Consider the following 26346-nt stretch of genomic DNA (forward strand, 5'->3'; position numbering starts at 1 on the left):
TAACACCACCACTCCATTTGGACATGTGTTAAAGGAGAAGGAAATTAAACAAATCTTTTCATGACCATAAAACCATGTTTTCATAAAACTAGATCGGGGTAGACAACTTGAGTCTTAGGTATGTCATAACTCCAAAAATAAACTAACAATAAAATGTCATTGTTATACTGAAAATAAAAAACGCAACAATTTTAATGCTTTTACTAAATTACCGTTCAAAAGTCAGTCAATTGAAATAGAGTCCGAATGTTCACGACAAAAGGGCTTTAATTACAGACAGAAATACTCCAGTTTCATCAGCTGTCCGTGTGGCTGGTCTCAGACGATCCTGCAGGTGAAGAGGCCGGATGTGGAGGTCCTTGACTGGTGTGGTAACACATGGTCTGTGGTTGTGAGGCCAGTTGGATGTACTGCCAAATAATCTACAATGACATGAGAGGCATCTTATGGTAGAGAAATTAACATTAAATTCTCTGGTGGACATTGTTGCAGTCAGCTTGCCAATTGCACACTCCCTCAAAACTTGAGACATATGTGGCATTGTGTTGTGACAAAACTACACATTTTAGAGTGGCCTTTTATTGTGCATAGCACAGGGCACATCTGTGTTATGTTCATGCTTTTCAATATGCCACACTGGATGGATTCTTTTGGGAAAGGAGAAATGCGCACCAACAGGGATGTAAACAAATCTGAGCACAACATTTGAAAGAAGCTTTTGGAAAATCTTTGGAATATTTTATTTCAGCTCATGAAACAACACTTCACATGTTGCATTCATATTTTTGTTCTGTATACAAGTCATAACTCAAACTATTATGCTGTTTGTGTCAGGCTTCATCACTTTTGCCAGCAGGGGGAAGATTTAGACAGGGCACATACTTCATGAGGTCACTGCAGTCTATCCGACAGGAATTCTCATGCTAGAAAGATACTAATTCTTCTCTACCTAGCCCCATCCCAAAATGTTTAAATCACAGGGAACATTAATAACCAGAGGTATATTCATCGAGGTGAAATGTTGCAAATGCTCCTCACTGATTTGAATACACTGAAGGATTTACATGCAAATTCCCAGCACGCTTATGCCAGCAAGCCAGACCCACATACCTACAGTTCTATATTCTGATAATTCATCATGCACCTTGAACGTCCACCATACTGAAAATACAGTTTCAAAAGTATGAAAACTTGACCTTCCTCGGAATGTGTTCAGTAAAAAATGCCTTCGACGCCAAGCCTACTTCAAAACAAAAAGGAAATTAGCAACCTCAAATATACATTTTGAAAACTTGAATAAACAAAACTTCTTCCAGTGTATTGAAAGCAAAAAACAAATTATAGTTCAGATATTATAATGACACAGCAAGTGAAGGGCATTTCCACCCCCCCACCCCCCAAATGTATTATGCAAATGTTTTTAGATTTACTAACGTGGTATGTGTGAAATTGCATTACAAAGATGAAATTGAACAAGTTACATTAGCATGTTTTTGTAAGGACCCGCACACAGTAAGGCAACTGAACATCTCTGCTCGTGGCCTTGCTTAAGAGTTTGACAAAATGGCGCTGAACCAAGAGTTCACGCAACAGTTCCTTCTGCTCGTTTTCTTCAAATTTAATCACAAGCATTGTTTTGGCAGTGTGTTTTGACTGGTGTTTTGGCAATATCCTCCGTGGTGTCCTCCACAGGTGATTTAAGAGGAGTCTTAAGGGCAGCGTCAGCCAAGCTCAGGTAGTAGCCACTGGAGTGTGTAAAGAGACCTCTCCCTTCTGTTCTTTAGTCTTTTTATAGTTGCAGAAGCTATGCAACACAAGTAACGTAAAGGCAGACCAAATTAACTTTAAGGCAGATTTGTTTCCTTTTTACCAAACTAACATTAACACTAAACACGCTCTGCTTATGACCTGTACGCTCAAGAGTTCAAAACCGCTCAACGCTGAAGAGCGGTGACAGAGGGAAACGCAAAACAAAAAGGAGGTGAAAGCGCCAACTGGGCAGCCATTTAAAGTTGAGGAAAAAATAGGAAACTTTAAGAAGCCAGTTTGTGAAGAGACAACTGGTCAACTATATCAGCCTAGCCCTGGCTTACACTGAAATGGTTGAGCCCCTTTGTGGAACTATATCTGTGCTCCCTGCAAGTGGTCTCAGACACGGAAGCTTTCTCCCTTGCCGTCGATGTGACGCAGGCGCAGGTAGACGTCGGTGCCGATACCCTGCATGGACTGGATGGACAGGGAACCGCCCAGGTACTCAGCGTATGCCCGGGAGGTGGGCAGTCCAAAGCCAAACCTGACGGGCACAGTTTCTCATTCGTTAATAATATGGTTTGTAAACTGGCACTCATTAACAAATTGATAGATTTTGCATTGCAACATGCGATGACCACCTTCCAGAGAAAGCAAATGTGTATAAATAATTTGGGGCTGCTAAATGCAGATTTTTTCACAAATTAAGTATTTCGTAGGTTTCATCTACATGACTACTTAATGGAAAAGAACAGTTAAGACAACCTTTTTTACTTCCATATCCATCCCCCTTCAAGTCTCAATAATTCATAGGATAAAGTAAACCCATGTGACTCAGTGAAATGGAAGCGTGTGATATTTTTCTACTTTAAGTGGCATCACCATGGCACACTGGCAGTCAATTCAACCCAGCATTATGAGATTAAGAACCGATGTAGTAGAAAGGGGATTGACAGACAGGACACAATGAACAGGATTATCACATGTATCAATTACCTTGTTCACATTCACTATGGCTGAACTGGTGCAAATGTTTTCCAACTGAAATTGTATAAGGCCCGTCTAACTCACCCGTGCATTGGGCCGGACTGAGGCCCACTGTTGGTCAAGGTGTTGAAAAGGTTGTTCATACGAGGGTCTTGGTAGCTCTCTTCAGCTGTGCTGTAATGGTAGTCCGTCACCTTGTCCAGGATGTTGTGGGAGATGCCGCCACCACGGTCTGAGATCCTGACGAACATGGAGGATACCCCAGGGTTACACAAGAGAAATTAAAAAGGTGTAATATTCATGTTAACAAATTCTTATTTACAATGACAGCCTACCAAAAGGTCTCCTGCCAGTCACTTAAACCTAACGCTAGCCCACATCAAGACTACTTTGTCAAATGCCGGTACCATCCTTTGGTTTCTTATTCCCCTATATGGCCACCAGTGGCGGTCAATGACGTTTAAGACTTTTCATGAGCATGGCCTTATTTTCTATTACAGCACACTGGATGACTGTCATTCATATTCCATTCACCCAGTTCAATGTAACCGTGATATGTTTTGGCTACTACATGATACTCAAAATTTTCCCTATACCCATCACGAGGTTGCTACAACCAAGCCTATGAATAAAAGTTTACAATGTAGGTGCAGGATAAAAAACTATTGTAATCAAGTTGACAGTGACACATTCAATATCACCTTGTACACTCTTGCCTGCAAGCAAGTTAGACAAATTCAGTTTATCCCAGTTGTTTTGGTTTCGTAGCTTCCGTTTAAGGGTGCTTTTGTAAAATCACTCTGGCTATCTGCTCCGATTCCAGAGCACTCTGATCAGAGTGTGCCAGAGCCCAGATAACTGATCCCGAAGCGCAACAACCACTGAATAAGACCGGTGTCAGCAAAAGTTGGCAACAACAAAAAAAAGTTATTAAAATTGTTGCCAGCAGCAGTCACCAGACTATATGAAACCACTTCAACCAGCTCTGCTAGAGCGAGTAAAATGGTCAATGAGGTGTTCTCTCATTTGTGTCTGGAAGTAGCTAGCAAGATCGTCAACTTTAGCCACTTAGCTTGGGTGCTTGACTGCCGTTTTGAGGTCAGAACGTTTGGATCAAACCTACTCCTCGGTCAGATCAACTAGTGTGTGCGCTGAACGCGCCGAGAGCAAAAAGCTCTGAATTATGAACGGACAATCTGGCAAAGCTCTGAATTCAGGAACACCCAGAGCGAATTTATGAACACAACCTAAGAGTTATTTTTTAAATATATTTCTCTCAACAGAAATGGGCAGAATGAATACACCCCTGGTCACAAGCAACCGGTTCACTTTCAAAGCAGCCAAATACAAGCAGCATATTGCATGCATGTATGGTTGAAGTCGGAAGTTTAAATCCACTTAGGTTGGAGTCATTAAAACTCGTTTTTTAACCACTCCACAAATTTCCTGTTAACTATAGTTTTGGAAAGTCAGTTAGGACATCTACTTTGTGTATGAAACAAGTCATTTTACAAACAATTGTTTAAAGACAGATTATTTCACTCACAATTCCAGTGGGTCAGTTTACATACTAAGTTGACTGTGCCTTTAAACAGCTTGAAAAATGTCATGGCTTTAGAAGCTTGGAGGTGTACCTGTGGATGTATTTTCAAGGCCTACCTTGAACGCAGTGTTTCTACTTGACATCATGGGAAAATCAAATGAAATCAGCCAAGACCTCAGATTTTTTTTTTGTAGACCTCCAAAAGTCTGGTTCATCCTTGGGAGCAATTTCCAAATGCCTGAAGGTACCACGTTCATCTGGACAAACAATAGTATGCAAGTATAAACACCATGGGACCACGCAGCTGTCATACCGCTCAGGAAGGAGACGCGTTCGGTCTCCTAGAAATCAATGTACTTTGCTGCGAAAAGTGCAAATCAATCTCAGAACAGCAGCAAAGGATCTTGTGAATATGCTGGAGGGAACAGGTACAAAAGTATCTATATCCACAGTAAAACAAGTCCGATATCAACAACCTGAAAGGCCGCTGAGCATGGTAGAACCCACTCCAAAATCGCCATAAAAAAAGATAGACTACAGTTTGCAACTGCAAATGGGGACAAAGATCGTACTTTTGGAGAACTGTTCTCTGGTCTGAGGAAACAAAAATAGAACTGTTTGGCCATAATGACCATTGTTATGTTTGGAGGAAAAAGGGAGAGGCTTGCAAAAAAAAGAGCAGAAGAGAGAGCCGAAGAACACCATCCCAACCGTGAAGGACGGCGGTGGCAGCATCATGTTGTGGGGGTGCTTTGCTGCAGGAGGGACTGGTGCACTTCACAAAATAGATGGCATCATGAGGAAAGAAAATGATGTGCATATATTGAAGTAACGTCAAGACAGTCACAAAGTTAAAGCTTGGTCGCAAATGGGTCTTCCAAATGGACAATGACCCCAAGCATACTTCCAAAGTTGTGGCAAAACGGCTTAAGGACAACAAAGTCAAGGTATTGGAGTGGCCATCACAAAGCCCTGACCTCAATCCTATAGAAAATCTGTGGGCAGAACTGATAAAGCGTGTTCGAGCAAGGAGGCCTACAAAATTCACCCAAATTATTGTGTGAAGCTTGTGGAAGGCTACCCAAAACACTTGACCCAAGTTAAGCAATTTAAAGGCAATGCTACCAAATACTAATTGAGCGTATGTAAACTTCTGACCCACTGGGAATGCGATAAAAAGAAAAAGCTGAAATAAATAATTCCCTTCGCTATTATTCTGACATTTTACATTATTAAAATAAAGTGGTGATCCTAACTGACCTAAGACCCAGCATTTTTACTAGGATTAAATGTCAGGAATGATGAAAAACTGAGTCAAGATTTTTGGCTAAGGTGCATGTAAACTTCAGACTTCATCCGTTTTTTCATATTTGTGTGTGGACACCCCTTCAAATTAGTGGATTTGGCTATTTCAGCCACAACCGCTGCTGACAGGTGTATCAAATTGAGGACACAGCCATGCAATCGCCATAAACAAACATTGGCAGAAGAATAGCCTGACTGCAGAGCTCATTGACTTTCAACGTGGCACCGTCATAGGATGCCACCTTTACAACAAGTCAGTTTGTCAAATTGCTGCCCTGCCCCGGTCAACTTTAAGTGCTGTTATTGTTAAGTGGCAACGTCTAGGTGCAACAACGGCTCAGCCGCAAAGTGGTAGGCCAAACAAGCCCACAGAACGAGACCACTGAGTGCTGAAGCGTGCAACGCGTAACTATCGTCTGTCCTCAGGTTGCAACACTCACTACAGAGTTCCAAAATACCTCGAAGCAATGTCAGCACAAGGGACTGTTTGTCAGAAGCTTCATGAAATTGTTTTCCATGGCCGAGTTCACCGTCCAATAGGACAATGGCCCTAAGCACACAGCCAAGACAATGCAGGAGTGGTTTTGGACAAGTCTCTGAATGGAGTAGAGTGGTCCAGCCAGAGCCCGGACCCAATCGAACATCTCTGGAGAAACTTGAAAATAGCTGTGCAGCGGACGCTCCCCATCCAACCTGACAGAGCTTTAGAGGATCTGCAGAGAAGAAATTTGAGAAACTCCACAAATACAGGTGTGCCAAACTTGTAGCGTCATATCCAAGAAGACCTGAGGCTGTAGTCACTGCCAAGGTGCTTCAACAAAGTTGTAAAAGAGTAAATGGTCTGAATACTTATGTAAATGTGATATTTCAATTTCTTATTTTGTATACATTGGAAAACATTTCTAAAAAAACTGTTTTTGCTTTGTCATTATGGGGTATTGTGTGTCAGCTGTAATGTAAACAAATGTGGAAGAAGTCAAGGGGTCTGAATACTTTACAAATGCACTATGTAAATGCATTTGGGAATGACTGGAGTACAAAAGCACTTAATACACTGACCTGTTCTGCAATCTGTGCTGTTAAAACAATTTAGTATCAGTAGATTTGTTCAGTGTCAACATTGATTTACTATTCTTAAATACTGCATGTGAGCAAGTCTGCCGACGGTGCGTTCCTTGTGGTCCTGAACTGCTGTTTCCATGGCGACCACACTGGGCATGATAAGCCTGCAGTTTAAAGGAATTCACCCTGAGGCGTCAGGTTTCCCATTCAAACAGCTAAACCCAGAGTCTGGGACTCCTAACATGTTGAACGTGTTGCGTTCGCTGCAAAATAAATGTACACATGCATGTTATTCAATCATTGCACCCACACGTGTGTACCAACAAGCGTCTGCGTTGCCAAGCGCTAAAATAGGAGTCAGTTCTATTTGTGATGCTGAACACGGTGCAAGTCCTGCCTCTCCCATCTATTCATTGGTTTATAGAAGCAGATACCCACGTGCCTCCTTGGTATTACCCACATGGGTGATTGAAATATGAACTGAGGTTGGTCGGTCAGTCGTGGTAATACACCTATGAAAGTTAGATGCCAATCGCCATATAAAGTCCAAAGAAGAAAAAGCCTGGGAGGAGAGAACTACAAATGCATCGGTTGACCGTTTTAGGTGTGGATTAGTTGTCGGAGTAGTGGACCTTGTGCATTTCAAGTAAAATAACTGTGTTTATATCCCAGAACAAATTAGCTAGCAACTGCATAATTCTTTAACCTTGTTAAAGGAGTCTTGAGTAGATCGAGGTAAAGATAATCAAGGTGCCGAAGGTAACCCACTCACCTGATGACAAAGTCCACGTCGTTGTTAGCAATGGTGACTATGACATCAGGCAAGTTGTAAGGTGTGTCGAGATGGCTTTCCATGGTGGCCCTGTGAGAACAGGTTGCGAAGAGGTCAAGAGCAGGCTGTGAGGACATTATCCTGTGGAGTCCTTCAACGTAACCCGACGCAGGATTGTTTAGAGCAGGGGTGTCAAACTCATTCCACGTAGGACCGAGTGTCTGCAGGTTTGTCCTTTCAATTAAGACCTAGACAACCAGGTGAGGGGAGTTCCTTACTAATAAGTGACCTTATTTCATCAATCAAGTACAGGGGTGGAGCACAAACTCACACTCAGCCTTCCATGGAATGAGTTTGACTCACTGGTAGATGACACACCCTAAATACACTGCCTTGTAGGAAGGAGGAACATGAGTCAGTGAATGGTCTGTCTGCTAATTGTGACATCTGAGACAGAGCTCCATGAACAGAACAGATACATTGGCTGATTATCTTATTGAACACACACCGTAGCAATCCTCTCATAAGTGCCAGGGCAACATTTCACCACCAAGAGCAGTAGCACACAGCTAAATACTTTGAAGAAAATAAGTTGTCTAGCTAGAGATTTAGTTATGTATACTCTTACAATGGCTACCGTGGAGTCTGATTTCCTGTTAGATAAGTAGTCAAAGGGAAAAGGTATGTTGTTTCAGGGGTGTGTGAGTTGTCAGAAAGTTAAAAGGATTAGTGAAGTGTTCTGGTACCTCATGGCGTTCTTCAGCAGCTCAGGCAGGATGTAGTCTAGGGGCAGGGGGATGAAGGGGAAGCGGGCCGCCACATGGCCGTTGATACGCACCCGCGGGGAGTTACCGTACTGGTGCTCACACAGACGCCTGCAGAAGACATGAGGAAGGATGCACACACACACACTTACAATTGTGTACTGATACAGTGCAATACTGATACAGTGCATTTATTCAGACCACTTCACTTTTTCCACATTACAGCTTTATTCTAAAATGGATTAAATAAAACATCTCAATCAGCTGGAAAGAGGTTAAGTGAGGGCTGAGAGAGCTGCACATCCCTAGAGGGGCTGAACTGGGACAACAAATGCAGAGGCTTGTGCTTGTCTATGTGAGTGGATATGCTCTCTTGTTTAGGTTGCATTGTGCCACACAAAACTGTGGTTATGACTATGAACTTAATACCTTGATACAGAGCCAGTGGAGTAAGCCAGGTAGCCTATTGGACAGTGACTTATGGTAGAGAAATTAACATTCAATTCTCTGGCAACAGCTCTGGTGGACATTCCTGCAGTCAGCATGTCAATTGCACGCTCCATCAAAACTTGAGACATCTGTGGCGTTGTGACAAAACTGCACATTTTAGTGACCTTGTTGTCCCCAGAACAAGGTGCACCTGTGTAATGATCATGCTGTTCAATCAGCTTCTTGATATGCCACACCTGTCAGGATTATCTTGGCAAAGGAAAAATGCTTACTAACGGGTGTAAACAAAATTGTCCACAAAGTTCGAGAGAAGCTTTTTGTGCATATGGAACATTTCCGGGCTCTTAATTCAGCTCATGAAACATGGGATCAACACTTGACATGTTGCTTTTATATTTTTGTTCAGTATAGATGCATGCGCAGTGAAGCTCACAAGTTGGATATTCGTTTACATAGCCAGGTAACAAGTTGCTTGTTTTGTCCTGTTTCTACCACTGCAATTCATTTGGAGACTGTCCCAGCTTCGTAACTAATCAGCTAACATTGGCGAACTCTGTAGTTAGTGTGTCAGGCAAGAGTTTATTTTTATTTGTATTTATTTTTTTAGGAAGAGAAAGGGAAAGAAAGCGAGAAAGGAATTGGAGGCGTAACTATCACACAATTTATTAGGAATATAGTACATGTATGGTTGAGAAAAAGAGAGGAAGGATGAGAGAGACATTATGTTCCTGACTACAATGGTATCCTATTTGTTGTTACTCGGTCAGTGAAAAAGAAGTGATGTGTCAGGGCCCAGCAGCAAAAGGCAGAGAGGAATAGGAGTTAGAGGACTGGAGGGATAGAGATGAATGAGGAGAGAAGAGGAAGAAAATAGTGGAAGGAGTGGACGAAGCAGAGGGAGAGCATACCCGAGAGGGGAGCCTACGTTTCAATGGCGTGTGCCTGCCCTAAGTCCCACCATTCACCCTTGTAGCACACAGCTTGGGCCTAAAGTGACAGTGGCTTTGGAGTTGTTTTTAAGAGGTCAGGACCTTCGGTTACAGAGCTTGTAATGGATTACAACAAGAAAATGGGTGGGATTGAACATTAGAGCTATTACAATGTTGGATGCACAGGCAGAAAATGGTGGAAGTATGTGTTTTGGGGGTTCAATGTTCAACATTGCCATCCTAAATGTGTACATTGCAGTGTCCCCCACACAAAGGACCCCTCCAAGAAACCGCAGGCGCTGGTCCATGAAGGCATTCAGAATGCAGTTTGCAAACAGTCACTTCGTGATATGGCTACAGTGGCTGGAAGAGGGGATCCAAGAGTGTGGCACCTGGGTGTGCGGACCGAGTTGTAACTCATTTGAAAGCAGGTTAAGTTTGAAGGGCACAAAAGAGGGTGTGTGGGAGATGTGTAGAAACCTCCTTCGGGTGCGCTACGTGTTGTGCCACTTGCAGGATGGGGCCGTGCTTCCAGAAGTTCCATGACATGTTGTAGGCTAAATGCAAACACTAAAGTGAGTGTGAAACATGAATTTGTACTACAAGTCTTGTCTCTGAACAGATGTTTTAAAAAGAATATTCTATCCAAATAGTTGTTTCATTCACAGAATTGTCGTCAAAGTAGGCTACTATTTCTACATTGTGTCAGGCCTGGTCTGTACTAAATCTTATAGAAGTTACCTACATTTTGAGATAGTCTGAATAGTTGTTAGAATTCTTTACATTGTTATCCATTAACAATTGGATAAGGTAGAACAAAGGCCCATATACAGTTCACAATGGCAGGCCCTGTGACAAGTCTGTACATGAGCTATATCATCTTATCACAGAAAAGTAGGGGCAAATAGAAGGCAGAGCGTGTTCTGTGGTCTAATACAGAAGTAGTGAGATTCTAAACCAATATCTAAGGTAACGGAGCCACCACTTACCTTGCAAAATCAACCCATTTCTCAATGATCTTTTTGGGGGAGAGTCGCCTGCAGATGATGCCCACAAAATCAGGCTGCATAGAGGGATGAAAGGTATAAGAGGAGAAGCAAAAGCTTTATTATTGACACGCAAAACATAGGATAGTTTGCCCAATTTCTTAAGAGTCAATGTAATCTTAGTCAGAATTTACTACATGTGCTAAATGGGGCAAGTAATCTCAAAATGTTTCAGAAAGAAACCAGCAGTCAAAGGATTTGATAAAATAGTGAGTTAGGTCTAAGTGTTGTTGGGCAACAAAAGCATAACGCTCGGCGAGGTGTCAGGTACTAGTGGCTAACTAACAGTCTCTAGACCTGGCAAACATGCTTCATCATCCTGACCACCGAAACGTTACATAGATCCTATAACTGAGTCAGATTAAATTATTCTGAGGCCCACTCACACTGGAACTTAAGTTTACGAGTGTTTTAAAGATGCATCTTTCCTACAATGGCAGAAGATGTAACATGCATTTCCCAAAACGACCATTATCTCTGCATATTGAGTCGTTGGCGCACGTGTCGATACTGACAGAATCAAAAGGGTGTGCTGCTCTTGGATCAGCTTTCTCCATTCAAATCGTACCTTAACATTATTTAGGGTGATCATTTTATAAACTAGGCAAGTTGGTTAAGTACAAATTCCTATTCATAATGGACGGCCTACCCACCCCGGACGACACTGGGCCAATTGTGCGCCGCCCTATGGTACTCCCAATCAAGGCCAGTTGTGATACAGCCTGGAATCAAACCAGGGTCTGTAGTGACACCTAGGCACTGAGATGCAGTGCCGTAGACCGCTGCACCATTGGACATAACTAAAAACACCAGAATATAAAATCAGCAAATACATTTAGGAAATCTTTTCCAAAGTATTCCCACACAATTTGAAATTATGTTTTAGTCAAATGTTATATCCGTTTGGGCATCTTGCGGTCAATTTGCAGTCCACAAATTATTTTTAGCCCCCTCGACCACACCATTTTTTAAAAATCTGCCTGTGGCTGAATCTAGTTGATCCCTGTCCTAGAGCTGTATTACCACCTACAGCTGCAAATATTGAGGCAGCTTATTCTAGTGCTTACCCAATAATAACAATAATGCACTAAATCCCAGACTTGGCACATCATTGCGCCCGTTAGATTACACATCATGTAATATATTGACACAAATTACAGACGGTAGCCTACAAGTAGCAAAATTGAACTAGATTGAACATGAAATGCATTTCAATATGATTAACATAAGCCCATAGCATAGTTATATTTTATTGCAGTCATCTCTGTATTCATTTAAAGCATGTTTTTATACATGGCTTGTTTGTATCAATTGCAAAGAGATTGGCAACTTTATTCATAGTCAACTTTGTTCTGAAGTTATCGGCGGTCAAAGACGATAACTTCTAATGAAGCACTTAGCTGTTCTACGAGTGGCCTGGGGCAGGCGTTGATTACGAGCATTCTCAAGTGAACTTCAATAACGATGGTTTTGGGAAGCAGCTCAGATTTAATAATCCTCCTACGAAGGGTCTAACAATGAATTTAGCCTTCAGATGATTTTTGGGGAACCGGGCCCTGTTCTTTGGTTGCATAAAGCACATCAGGGGTTAATATAAGGATACAAAACTGGCTCTAGCCAAATTCATGGGGCCAGCAGACTGCACCAAGAATAATGGCTTTGTCCATCTGATGTGTTTTTCTTTTTCTTTTAGCTCACATGAGTGGTGCATAATCTAGAATCTGTCAATCGGGAGTGACACTATTTCACTGCACTGGTGGGCTAGTGTTCACATTTTAGTGTATGCTAGAGTATCTATAGATATATTTGGAGATACTACTGCACAAATAAATTAATCAGATGTTTATTGTAAATCTTGTAATTCAAACTATAAGTGTTTGCAAGGCTGAAATGTTGGGTTCATGTTCTGGTGGGCACAGTTAGTGTGAAAATAAATTAGTTATCCAAGTATGCTTCGCCTCTTCAACTTATAATACTGCCCTGTAATAACCCCATGCGTGTTCCTTTTCTCAGTCTGTTAGCAATTGATGACTAGAAGGTTGATAGGAGACATACATTTTCTTCATGGAGGGCAAGGTGGTGTGTGGCTAACATCCGGATGCCCAGACGGGAGGTGAGGGTGGTGTCCAGAAAGTTACGGACCAGGTTCTCATCCTGGAACATCAAAACAAAACACTCATGGCCAGGAATACATTACACCATTCTGTAAATCCTACGGTAACATTACAAAACAAAGAGTTCCAACAACCAACTTATAACCAATTACCTTATATAATGTTAGATACCCTACATTATTCATCTCATATGCATACATATATACTGTACTCTATATCATTGACTGCATCCTTATGTAATACATGTATCACTAGCCACTTTAACTATGCTACTTTGTTTACATACTCATCTCATATGTATATACTGTACTCGATACCATCTACTGTATCTTGCCTATGCTGCTCTGTACCATCACTCATTCATATATCCTTATGTACATATTCTTTATCCCCTTACACTGTGTATAAGACAGTAGCTTTGGAATTGTTAGTTAGATTACTTGTTGGTTATTACTGCATTGTCAGAACTAGAAGCACAAGCATTTCACTACACTCGCATTAACATCTGCTAACCATGTGTATGTGACAAATAAAATTTGATTTGACCAAATAAAAGATCTACAACCTCAAGTTGTATTCCATACGACTGGCAGCAACAAGATGATAAAACAGCTGTCGAAGTGGAAAGTCAATGACTTGAATCAACTGAAATTATATGCTTATGGCCATTACCTGGATGTGCCGCCGACACTCCCTGAAGCCTTCAGCCAGCAGAGTGACCACATCCTTGTGGTCATCCAGGAGCTGCTGCACCAGCTTACTGTATCGAGCGTCCATCTCCTGGTCCTTGATCTGACAAACAGATGATGCAGAGTGAAATCCATTTTAATTTTACCATTATTCAAATTCAGAGCTGGGTTTGAATTCCATTCTTATTCCGGTCAGGTGAATTGGTAAATTTCTCCACTAGAATAAAATATACTTGCAGAAGTGGCTTGAAATCAACTGTTTATCCACACACACCTCAGAAAGTATTCACCCCTCTACACACATCAAATAACGAGTGATTTTTTTTAATGTATTGAAAATGAAAACAATATAATTGACCTAACTATTCACAACCCTGAGTCAATACATGTTATCACAGCAATGACAGCTGTGAGTCTTTCTTGGTAAGTCAAAGCTTTCCACACCTGGATTGTGCAACATTCGCCCATTAATGCTTTAGAAAAATTCTCAGGCTCTGACTAGTTGGTTGTTGATCATTGCTAGACATTTAAGTCTTGCCATAGATTTAAGCCGATTTAAGTCAAAACTGTAACTAGGCCACTCAAACATTCAATGTCATCTTTGTAAGCCACTCCAGTATATATATATATATATATATATATATATATATATATATATATATATATACACACACATTTGGCCTTGTCTTTTAGGTTATGGTCCTGCTGAAAGGTGAATTTGTCTCCCAGTGTTCATCCTCTTGGTCTTTTAAAATATTCCCAAAAATCAAACCTTCAATTTAAGTAAAAGTGAATGGAAAAAAAGTGAAACAAATTATTCCTCAAACATGGGTGTCACAATTATTGGCACGCCAAGAAATTCTTACTGAAGTATATTCCCAATTTAAGTTTAGCTGAGTGATTAGGAACACGTAAGTGGTAAGCCATGACTTACCATATGAGGTAATGGGCCAAGTTCTCATAGTCATCCATTACTAATTGGAAAGACACGATAATACAGTAATGATGTTCGACAAAAGGTTGTGGAGCTGCACAAATCAGGAAATGGCTATTAGAAAATAGCTCAACGGTTGAAATGCCCATTTCCCCTATCAGGGCAATAATTAAGAAGTTTAAAGCAACTGGAGAGGTTAAGAAATCGGCCTGAAGAGGACGTGTGTCTATATTGACCCCACGCACAGTGAGGATGGTTCAAGTGGCTCAAAAATCTCCAAGGATCACAGCTGGAGAATTGTAGACATTAGTTGGGTTTAGGTGTCAAAGTCTCAAACTACAATTAAACGCCACCTGCATAACCACAAGTCGTTTGAGGGTTGCCATAAAAAAAATCAAACTCAAGCGCCTACAGTTTGCCAAACGTTACTGGCACTTTCAATGGGACCAGGTACTATGGTAAGATGAGACCAAATTAGAGCTTTTTGGAAACAAACACCAGAGTTTGGTTTGGGGTAGACAGAAAGATAACTATGCAGAAAACTACCTCATCCCCACTGTGAAGTTTCGTGGTGGATCTTTGTTGTGGGGCTGTTTTTCTTCCAAAGGCCGTGGACATCTTGTTAGGATACATGGTATCATGGACTCCAAGTACCAGCAGATATTAAATCAACCTGACTAACTCTGCTAAAAAGCTTAAACTGGGCCATGGGTTGGATCTTACAGCAGGACAATGATCCAAAGCACACCTTAAAAGCAACAAAAATGGTTCCTGACCACAGAATCAAGGTTTTGCCATGACCATCCCAGTCCACTGACCTAAACTCCATAGAAACCTGTGTGATGAGGTGAAGAGGAGAGCCCACAAGCATGGACCTCGGAATCTGAAGGATTGGGAGAGATTCTGTACGGAGGAATGGTCTCAGATCCCTTGCCATGTGTTCTCCAACCTCATTATGCATTGTAGGAGAAGACTCAGAGCTGTTATTTTGGCAAAGGGAGGTTGCACAAGGTAATGAATGAAGGGGTGGCAATAATTGTGGCACACATGTGAGAAATGTTTTATGGTCAGACTTTTTTCAGAACGCGTTTTGCTCATATTTACCAAGGGTGCCAATATTAGTGGAGGGCACTGTAGAGTGGTACTCACTGATGTGTTGTATTCAGGACAAAGTTCACTTCGTTGCCACATTTTTTGCAGTTTTACTTTAGTGCCTTATTGCAAACAGGATGAACGTTTAGGAAACATTAATTCTGTATAGGCTTCCTTCTTTTCACTTTCATTTAGGTTAGTATTGTGGAGTAATTACAATGCTGTGGATCCATCCTCAGTTTTAGCCCATCACAGCCATTTAACTTAAACTGTTTCAAGGTGAAATTACTGCGTGATTTCTTTCCTCTCCGGCAACGGAGTTAGGAAGGACACCTGTATCTTTATGGAAACTGGGTGTATCGATACACCAGCCAAAGTGTAATTAACGTATTGTTCCACATTTTACTACGTTACAGCCTTATTCTAAAATTGATTAAATGGTTTTGTTTCTCAATCTACACACAATTCCCCATAATGAAAAGCAAAAACAGTTTCAGAAATTTTTGCAAATGTATTACAAATAAACAGAAATATCACATTTACATAAGTACTCAGACCCTTTACACAGTACTTTGTTGAAGCACCTTTGGCAGTGATTATGGCAGAGTCTTCTTGGGTATGACGCTACAAGCTTGGCACACCAGTATTTGGGGAGTTTGTCCCATTCTTCTCTGCAGATTCTGTCAAGCGCTGTCAGATTGGTTGGGAAGCATTGCAGCAGCTATTTTCAAGTCTCTCCAGAGCTGTTTGATTGGGTTCAAGACTGGGCTCTGGCTGGGCAACTCAAGGACATTGAGACTTGTCCCGAAACCACTCCTGTGTCGTCTTGGCTGTGTGCTTAGGGTCGCTGTCCTGTTGGAAGGTGAACCGTCACCCCAGTCTGAGGTCCTGAGTGCTCTGGAGCAGGTTTTCATCAAGGATCTCTGTACTTTGCTCTGTTCATTTTTGCCTCGAGTCTGACTAGTCTCCCAGTCCCTGCTGCTGAAAAACATCCCCACAGCATGCTGCCACCACGCTTCACCGTAGGGATGGTGCCATGTTTCCTCCAGACATGATGCTTAGCATTCAGGCCAAAGAGTTCAATCTTGGTTACACCAGACCAGAAAATCTTGTTTCTCAGGCTGAGAGAGTTTATATGTGCCTTTTGGCAAATCCAAGCACGCTGTCATGTGCCTTTTACCGAGAAGTGGCTTCCGTCTGGCCACTACCATAAAGGCCTAATTGGTAGAGTCCTGCAGAGATGGTAGTCCTTCTGGAAGGTTCTCCCAGCTCCACACAGGAACTCTGAAGCTCTTTCAGAGTGACCATCAGGTTCTTGGTCACCTCCCTTACCAAGGCACTGCTCAGTTTGGCCGGGAGGCTAGCTCTAGGAAGAGTCTTGTAGGTTCCAAACTTCTTCCATTTAAGAATAGAGACACCTGTTCTTGGGGATCTTAAATGCTGCTGAAGTGTTCTGGTACCCTTCTCCAGATCTGTGCCTCGACACAATGCTGTCTCGGAGCTCTACGGACAATTCCTTCGACCTCATGGCTTGGTTTTTGCTCTGACATGCACTGTCAACGGTGGGACCTTATATAGACAGGTGTGTGCCTTCCCAAATCATGTCCATTCAATTGAATTTACCACAGACTCCCATCAAGTTGTAGAAACATCAAGGATGATCAATGGAAACAGGATGCACCTGAGCTCAATTTCGAGTCTCATAACAAAGGGTCTGAATATTTTTTTCACTTTGTAATTGTGGTAGTGTGTAGATTGCTGATTGCTGTGTGTAGATTGCTGATTAAAATATATATATATATATAGTCAATTTTAGAATAAGACTAAATGTAACAAAAGTTGGAAAAAGTCAAGGTGTCTGAATACTTCCCGAAGGCACTGTATGCATGCATGCAATAGCCATCCTCTGTATACCGTTTATAAAGCTGGTTGTATCATCTCAGCTGGATTTGTTACAATTCTTGCAAAAATATCCTTTCAAAATACTATACTTTTCATCCAAACAATGACACTTACAGGAGGTGAAATCTTTGTCTTTCCTAATGTTCTTGAACTTGGGATTTCATTTGAAGTCGTCATACACACACATACATATATATCTATATCTCTATAGCAGAGCACCCGGTGCCCACTCCACAAACAAATATATTAGTCAGTCTGGAGATGTCAGGCCAGTCTGACAGCCTCTCCAGCTCCAGAGATAAATATGGAAGACCTGAGGGTCAACCCAACCTACTCAGTGTGGCCGCTTGACTACTCACCACTGGGAAATCACTCAACACATGGTAGGCTCGAATGTAGAGCTCATGCTGCAGGAGGGAAAGAGAGAGTGGGTGTTGATTAGAATTCCCTCTGAGCACACTTAGTTAAGAGGAACCTCCTCTGCCTCCATAAGTGGGCCAAAACACATCCCATGGGCGTACATGTGTCCTGGCCTAAATTCCAAAAACAGAGGATGTTTATGAGATTATAGCCTAGGTCTTCCAATATGACTCAAATCCTGAATAGTTGTTTGAGTGAATGCGTAATATTTCCCCATCTTAAAAAAAAAAAAACAATGTACTGTAATTTGTGCATCACTGGTTATGCATTTTGGTAGGAGAATATTCAGAAAAAGCACGAGGCCTACAGGCCTTGTAATACTGATCATGCATTGCAGGCACCAATTGTTTTTGTGTGTGAAAATGAAGTGCCTCTGCTGTGTGAGAAATCTAGTTAAAAGTTCATACAGTGTCAAGACAATCAGATGAAGTAAATAGGCCATGGGAAGGGAGGACAGAAGAGAAGCCAAAGGGAGGAGTAGAGAAGGTTTCATAGTACTGCACATGGCAGCTAAAGAACAAAGGAAAACCTCCAATGTCATGTACCTTTTCAACTCTAGCTCTACGGGAGAAGAACTTTCCACACTCAGGCAAAAATTGGGTATGCTGATAAACATTACTTTATCGAATTGATTATAGTTCTCTTAGGCATAGAGTGATGTGGATTTGTTTGTTACAGTGTAAAGAAACCCTTCTCACGAATTTGAGTTTGAGTTTATTTTTATTTTTACAGGGACAGTGCACATTAATCAACGTTTCAGTTAAAGTGCCGGTTTTAGCCAGCCGGCTAATTTTCAACCGCAGTCCCTGGGCAGGTTATTAAAAACAATTACAATATAGACAATAGCAACATAGAACAAGCAAGACATAGCATACAGACAGAGCAACAAAATTCATAAAAGCAACAAAGTGTTTCCACACCTCACAAGCTACAGACAACATGGAGAGCGGCAACACACAGCTAGGGACCATGTTCACAAATCTGATTGACCTTTAGCCATGTCTTCAAGCATTTTGTGAAAGTGTGATATATGGTGCAGTTATGTGTGTCTGATGGCAGTGTATTCCAGACATGGAAGCTCTCACAGAGAATGCAGATTTACTAAAGGTGCTTTTCCTTAGGGGAACTATACAGTCACCTCTCATGGCAGACCTTGTGGATCTGCTGCCATATGTCTGGGTTTTCTGTTTAACAAAAATATTGAGTGGAGGGGGAGCCAGGCCATTAAGGATCTTGAAAAAAAGACATGCGTCGGTGTATTGCACAAGATTTTCCCAACTCAAGAGCTCATGCTTTCTAAGGATGTGACAATGGTGATGGATATTGGGCTTCCTATCAAGCACTTTGAGAGCCTGTTTGTAGATAGACTGAATAGGTTTTAATGTTGTACAGCAAGCTTGGGCCCAACTAGTCAAGCAGTATGTTAAGTGGGGGGAGTATCATAGATTTGAAGTACAGTTTTGCTACCTCTGTAGTCAAACAATTTCGTATAAATCGGAAATTAGCTAGGTTGAATTTGGTTATTTGAATTACCTTTTTCACATGCTTTTTAAAAGAGAGGTTGGAATCAAGTATGATGCCAAGGTACTTAAAATCAGATACCACCTGGAGCTTCTCCCCTGACACATAGACATCTGGCTCAGTAGCATCTGTTGCCCTCTTTGTGAAGAACATGCAAACAGTTTTTTTCACATTGAGATGCAGACACGAGTCACTGAGCCACTTTGTAACCTGGACCATTACAGTAGTGAGTTATTGTGCAGCTTGTTGTTTGCTCTTTGCATGCACATATATCACTATCATCTGCATACATTTGAACTTCAGACCCAGTACAGACAGAAGGCAGATCATTAATGTACAGGCTGAACAGGAGGGGCCCCAGTATTGACCCTTGGGGCACGCCCACATCATAGCTACGAGTGGGCGACAGCTCATTGCTCACTCTGACATACTGAGTTCTGCCCTCAAGCTTTAGGAAGCTATGTGATGCAGCTAAGCTAATAAACACTAGCAGAGTGTTGTGTAAGAAGTCCATTCTCAATGAATGGCTGTTCAAGGTTAGTCTATTTTGATAGACAGTGACAATGACTCAATTATGTTTCAGACACCTGTTGAGCACATGCCCTCCTCTCCCAGACGAGCACAATGATTGGAATGAGAGGCTTGTCCCGCAAGTTGCAAAGGGGCCGTTACACCACCAGAAAGGTAAACCAGACATGTTGACAAAGAGAAGGGACTCACCACTTGCAGGATGGTGGGGTTGCAGCCAATGATGAAGGGAAGGCTGCGGAAGCCCTTGATACGGTGGGCAATGCGCACAGGCAACTCCTTGTGCAGGTACTTGGCACTACTCTACAAACAAACAGGGTGAAAGGGTGAGACATGCACACCGCAGACAATACAGAGCAAGGCAAAGTGATCAATGACTAGGCACAACAAAAAAGTTATGACCCAGGTTATTTAGAGTCGTATACTGTAGTATAGTAAAATTATATTTCCAGTGAGAGTGCTACACGTAAACACTCAAGATGACATTCCTAAATCAGCATATGGGAGAAAAATAAAGTGAAATATTGGTCCAATATTTGTTTAAGGAACACTCAAATATAGATAAGATGCATCACTTATCAAGTCAACTTCAAGGCAGTCATCAATCCCGCAGACAAAGCATGTCTAAGGCCTATTATGATGAGAAGTAACCAACAATATTGTCCAAAGACTGGACAGAGGAGTGGTCAGTTACCAGGATGTGGTTTCCATCCGGAGACTTCCCAGCATAGAGCAGGGTGGTTGGTGTCAGTCGGACCAAGGCCTGGGGAGAGCGAGAGAGAGGAGAAAAACAGTTGTAGGTCTGGTTTAGTGGATTTCCTCCATATTAGATACAATGGACATAAGCAAACAACAATGTAGTGTGAATTCATGATACGGATTACGGACACAAGAACTCAATAAATACCTGCATTCAACTTGTGCACTAGGTAAAAGGGATAGTTGAACTTTGGCAATGAGGCCCTTTATCTACTTCCCCAGAGTCAGATGAACTCGTGGATACCAGGGGTAGTTTCGTGAGCCAATGCTAACTAGCGTTATGACTGAAAATCTATGGGTATCTACTAGCATGCAAACAGATACCCATAGACTGTCATTTCACTAGCAATTGCGCTAGTTAGCAACTTCCTTCAAACTGCACGCAGAAACTGAAAGTGGTATGCACAAGTTCATCGGACTCTGGGGAAGTAGATGAAGGGCCATTGCCAAAATCCCCAAGTATCCCTTTAATAGATAAAGCTGATCAAGGTATTCATCTCACCTGTTGCATTATTTTTTCATTATGAAACCTTTCCCCAAAGCAGCGGATTGAGCCAGTCACATGTTTTTGTTTTTAATTATAAAATACCCACAGAGTAAACAGAAGCTTCCACAACCTGACAATCCACTGTTGTGCAGTGCAAGAGGTGATCAAGTTAAAATTTTAATTCTCTGTTTGCTTAACTTTAATCAATCCCCTCCTGGAACAAAATCCCAGCTGTCTAGTATGTTTTGTGTGCAGCAAACCTTTTGAGATAACTTTTGTACAACTTTATGAGCTAGGGTGTGACATGTCTGTCCTTGCAATTTGTTTATATTCGCATCCACTTGTTAGCATTTAGTGCCTTCTGAAAGTATTCACACCCCTAGACTATTTCCACATGTTGTTGCGTTAGAGCCTAAATATAAAATGGATTCAATTGAGAATGTGTCAGTGACCTACACAAAATACCCCACAATGTCAAAGTGGGATTATGTTTTTAGACAATTTTACAAATTAAAAAGAAAAGCTGAAATGCCTTAATCAACCCCTTTGTTATGGCAAGCCTAAATAAGTTCAGGAATGAAAATGTGACTAACAAAAAGGTGCTCTGTGTGCAATAGTGTTTAACATGATTCTTGAATGAGTACCTCATCTCTGTACCCCAACATACATAAGGTTGAGCAGTGAATTTTAAACAGATTCAACCACAAAGACCAGGGAGGTTTTCCAATGCCTCACAAAGGGCATTGAATATCCCTTTGAGCATGGTGAAGTTATAAATTACACTTTGGATGGTGTATCGATACACCCAGTCACTATAAAGATACAGGCGTCCTTCTTAACTCAGTCGCCAGACAGTAAGGAAACCACTCAGGGATTTCATCATCAGGCCAATGGTGACTTTGTAACTGTTTTAGAGTTTAAATGGCTGTGAGAAAACAGAGGATGGAACAACACTGTAGTTACGCCACAATACTAACCTAACAGACAGAGTGAAAAGGAAGCCTGTACAGAATACAAATATTCCAAAACATGCAATAAGGCATGAAAGTAAAACTTCAAAAAATGCCACTGCCCCCCCATTGTGTCATTACACACAAAAATCGGTAGCGGCTATTTTTTGGTCCTCCAATAATTGGTATCAGCGTTGAAAAATCTGTCGCCCTCTAATCACTAGATTTGATTTACTACAGGATTAAGGGTATACTGTGCAACTTTCATAAGGTCTGGATGCCTTATGCAATACTGTACGACAAAAGGAGTCTATTGAAAACAGGGATTCCCATTTAGGCAATCCCTAGCCCAGTCCTAGCCCTGGGGGTCTGCAGTACTGTTGGTTGTCACTCTGGTCTTGGCCTAGCACAACCGAAACTAATAATCAATGTTTTCATTAAGTTCCTAAAGCTGACTGGGGGTGTTTTGGGGGTGAGGCAGGGCAGTGGTTCCCTAGGGCAGGACAGGGCAATTCAGCTATATTGTGTGCAAATAAAAAAATGCTCTACAGTACTATTAGGCCTATGATATGAATGAGTGCCCGCCATAATTATTGTGACAGTGAAGCATTTTTCCTTATTTTGGTTCTATATACTCTAAAAGTTTGGATTTGAAATCAAACAATGACTATGAAGTTAAAGTGCAGACTAACCTCAAATTAAAAGCTGTAATTTTCATCCATATCAGGTGAACTGTTAAGAAATTACATAACTTTTGTACATTGCCATGAATGAATAGTGAATAATGACGAGTGAGAATGTTAGAAGCACAAATAGCATACCCCCAAGACATGCTAACCTCTCACCATTACAATAACAAAAAAAGGTTAACATTTTTGGTATGATATTTGTGTGTCTAACTCTCCCTCATCCTTATTCACGATTAATTCCGGATTATCCATAATCATAATAACCTGAGGTATGTAGCTATCTATGAATGAAGAATGGAGTACAACATTGCACAGGTCTTATTTTAATCATTCCAACCAGTGTCATATTCACATGGCAAAGTGTAGGCAGCCTGGGGTTATTCAAATGTCAATAGCTCTTCAACCACTTGACTTAGCAACCTTATTTAAACTGTTCATTATTCCTTACCAAAGAGGCATACAGCACAACCTTTGATTCTATTTTTTTTTTTTTTTTTTTAAACAGACCATAAAACCTCAAGAAAGACTGACTTACAGTTCATAAGGAAAGTCAATTTTAAAATTCACTTAAAAATAAAAACTGCAACATGTAAAGTGTTGGACGCATGTTTCATGAGCTGAAATAAAAGATCCCAGAAAATGTTCCATAAGCACAAAAAGCTTTATTTATGACTCAAATTGTGCACAATGTTTTTTACATCCCTATTAGTGACCATTTCTCCTTTTCACCAAAATGTGATGTTTATTCACACAATGCCACAGATGTCTCAAGTTGAGGGAGCGTGCAACAGGCATGCTGACTGCAGGAATGCCCACCAGAGCTGTTACCAGTGAAATTAATGTTCATTCCTCAACCATAAGCCACCAACATCATTTAGAGAATTTGGCAGTATGTCCGACTGGCCTCACAACAGCAGACTATGTCTGGGCAAACGGTTTGCTGATGTCAACGTTGTGAACAGAGTGCCCCATGGTGGCTGTGGGGTTATGATATGGGCAGGCATAAGCAATGAACAACCAACACAACAACTTTTCTTTATAAAAAGGTATCGGTAAACCAATGCATATCTGTATTCCCAGTCATGTCAAATCCATAGATCAGGGCCTAATTCATTTATTTCAATTGACTGATGTCTTTATGTGAACTAACTAAAATCTTTGAAATTGCTGCATGTTGAGTTTATTTTTGTTCAGTGTATATGAAAAATCACTCTCGTGCTCAATACATTTTGTTTGGTGCCTAACATTTTTTAAGTTGGAAGCAGTGTGTATGTGTTTGTGGGAGAGAGAGTGGTGTGTGTTTATGAGAGCGAGCGAGACCGAGAGAGTGTGGGAGGGAGTCCGTGTGAGTCTGTTTACTGAAGAGTAAAGAAGATTTCATGCAGTGTTCTGACCTTACTGACACAATTACATTCAGATCATTAGACATGTAAAATCAGCAAAAAAGGAAATGTCCCTTTTCAGGGCCTTGTCTTTCAAAGATAATTGTAAAAATTCAATCAACTTCACAGATCTTCATTGTAAATGGTTTAAGCACTGTTTCCCATGCTTGTTCAATGAACCATAAACAACTAATGAACAAGCACATGTGGAGCGATCGTTAAGACACTAACAGCTTACAGGCGGTAGGAAATTAAGGGCTTGTAGGCCTGTCGTAAGACAGATCCTCAACCAGACATCAGCTGCAACCAGACAGGACTGGCAAAAAGTGCTCTTCACTAAAGAGTAACAGTTTTGTCTCACCAGGGGTGATGGTTAGATTTGTTTATCGTCGAAGGATTGAGCGTTACACCGAGGCCTAAACTCTGGAGCGGGATCGATTTGGAGGTGGAGGGTCCGTCATGGTCTGGGCGGTGTGTCACAGCATCATCGGACTGAGCTTGTTGCAGGCAATCTCAATGCTGTGCTCCAACCACTAGGCTATGCTGCCGCCCCATTAAAAAATAATTGTTTTAAAAGTCACCATTGTCCTCATGGTGAAATCCCTGGGTGGTTTCCTTCCTCTCCGGCAACTAAGTAAAGAAGGAAGCCTGTATCTTTGTAGTAAGTGGGTGTACGGATACACCATCCAAAGTGTTATTAATAACTTCCCCAGGCTCAAAAGGGATATACAATGTCTGCAATTTTATTTGACCCATCTACCAATAGGTTCCCTTCTTTCCAAGGCCTTGGACAATCTCCCTCGTCTTGGTGGTTGAATCTGTTTGGAATTCACAACTGGGCAGAGGGACCTGACAGTTAATTGTATGTGTGGGGTACAGAGGGGAGTTAGCCATTCAAAATTCATGCTAAACACACAGGCTGAGTCCATGCAACTTGTGAAGCAAATGTTTACTCCTGAATTTATGCTTACCATAACAAAGGGGTTGAATACTTATTGACTCAAAACAGTTCAGATTTTCATTTTGAATTTGTACAAATGTATAAAAACAAATTCCACTTTGACATAATGGGGTATTGTGTGTTGGCCAGTGATAATTTTAAATCGTTTCCATTTTAGGCTGTAACAGTTTGGAGAAAGTCAAGGGGTGAGAATAGTTTCGAAAGTCACTGTATGTAGCTCATGTAGCTCAAATCGTTCGCGAGCTATGGAAGTTTGAAGGTCCAAATATCTGTCGAATCTCGAACCAATTTTACCAGGGTTTGACAAATGTTTGCCAGGTCATTTTAAGGACCTTGGATTGTCCGGTGTGTGTCGATTACATACCCGTGTCGTTCACGTCACTCCCAATAAATCTGAAACTAGCTAAATATATATATTTTACTAATTTATCGAGCACGCAAACCTGGTACTTTGTTCATCATTTTTCACATGGTCATAATCTTTCACATGGTGGTTACAGTTGCTTACTTCTTGGGGCCCAAGGCAACGCACCAATGTGTACAAACATTTTTGTACATCACATCAGCTACATTAGCTAGTTAACCATCCGTTCTAACCCGCTAACGTTAGATAGCTCACTACAGTAATACTTAGCTAGCTGCTAAGGACAGTGCTGAGGCTTACTGGTCAAAAGGGCAAGTCAGAGGAACAGAATTTCCTTACCTTTTCTGCCGAGGCATCGATTGCAGACTGGTTGTAAAACGACGTGACGGTTTTTGACCTCTCTCGTGCCAGTTCTGTATGTCCCTGTATTGAAGATGTAGAACGAAATAATTTGCTGTCTGTTGAGATGGGGGTGATTGTTCTCATGATGGGGGCAAGCAAAAGCTTGCTCAACCTCGGGCTCGTGGTAGAACCACAGCCCAGCATCTCGAAAGCAGTACATGTCACTCTACGACGCATTTTGGATATATATTTACACGAACAGGAAAATCCTGTTCTGAGGTTGTTCAAATTATTTGATGGACGACCCTTGTGATCGCGCAAAAAGGCACGTATCTGATACAGTCAAACTCATGAAGAGTACGGAAAGGTCACTTTATAAAAGATTGACCAGTCTGCAACAGTGTTTTTCAGAAGACGCGTTAGTTTAACCAATCGCAGAGAGGAGAGGCGGGGAATGGTGTATTGCCACGCCCACATCCTATTGTCTGTACGGGTTGTGTGCGTGCACAAAATAATGGTAGTACCAAGAAGAGTGGGAGGTTCTCAATTGCATTTCCTTGATATCTCGCATCCTCTCGTATAGCCTCCCCAAATCCATTGAATGT

The 26346-nt window shown here is 41.5% G+C and overlaps 1 protein-coding gene across 2 annotated transcripts; it reads right to left on the minus strand.

The window, feature by feature from the left end:
* Positions 1–711: 711 nt before the first annotated feature.
* On the minus strand, positions 712–26346 carry LOC109892803 (3-methyl-2-oxobutanoate dehydrogenase [lipoamide] kinase, mitochondrial-like). 2 transcript variants are annotated; one of them, XM_020485590.2, is made up of 11 exons: positions 25739–26346; positions 20502–20570; positions 20000–20110; positions 17698–17745; positions 13394–13513; positions 12663–12761; positions 10551–10624; positions 8165–8293; positions 7419–7508; positions 2821–2976; positions 712–2293 (listed from the first exon to the last, which is right to left on the minus strand). In XM_020485590.2, the coding sequence occupies exons 1-11, from the start codon at positions 25976–25978 to the stop codon at positions 2149–2151; spliced, it is 1281 nt and encodes a 426-aa protein (XP_020341179.1). In that variant the 5' UTR covers positions 25979–26346; the 3' UTR covers positions 712–2148. The 2 variants fall into 2 exon arrangements, with proteins under 2 accessions (XP_020341179.1, XP_031682564.1); XM_031826704.1 differs by lacking the exon at positions 7419–7508 and having other exon boundaries at positions 25739–26136.

This window comes from Oncorhynchus kisutch, linkage group LG6 (assembly GCF_002021735.2).
Source record: "Oncorhynchus kisutch isolate 150728-3 linkage group LG6, Okis_V2, whole genome shotgun sequence".
In the NCBI taxonomy this organism is placed as follows: Eukaryota; Metazoa; Chordata; class Actinopteri; order Salmoniformes; family Salmonidae; genus Oncorhynchus; species Oncorhynchus kisutch.

What these genes read in the sequence shown, in the direction of transcription:
- LOC109892803 (XM_020485590.2), bottom strand. Translation starts at nt 25,978, where the DNA reads ATGCGTCGTAGAGTGACATGTACTGCTTTCGAGATGCTGGGCTGTGGT. An exon ending in AGTGTCGGCGGCACATCCAG is followed by an intron (nt 12,762 to 13,393) that starts GTAATGGCCATA and finishes TTGATGTTCCAG; the next exon opens with GATGAGAACCTGGTCCGTAA. An exon ending in GACGTGGACTTTGTCATCAG is followed by an intron (nt 2,977 to 7,418) that starts GTGAGTGGGTTA and finishes CATGTTCGTCAG; the next exon opens with GATCTCAGACCGTGGTGGCG.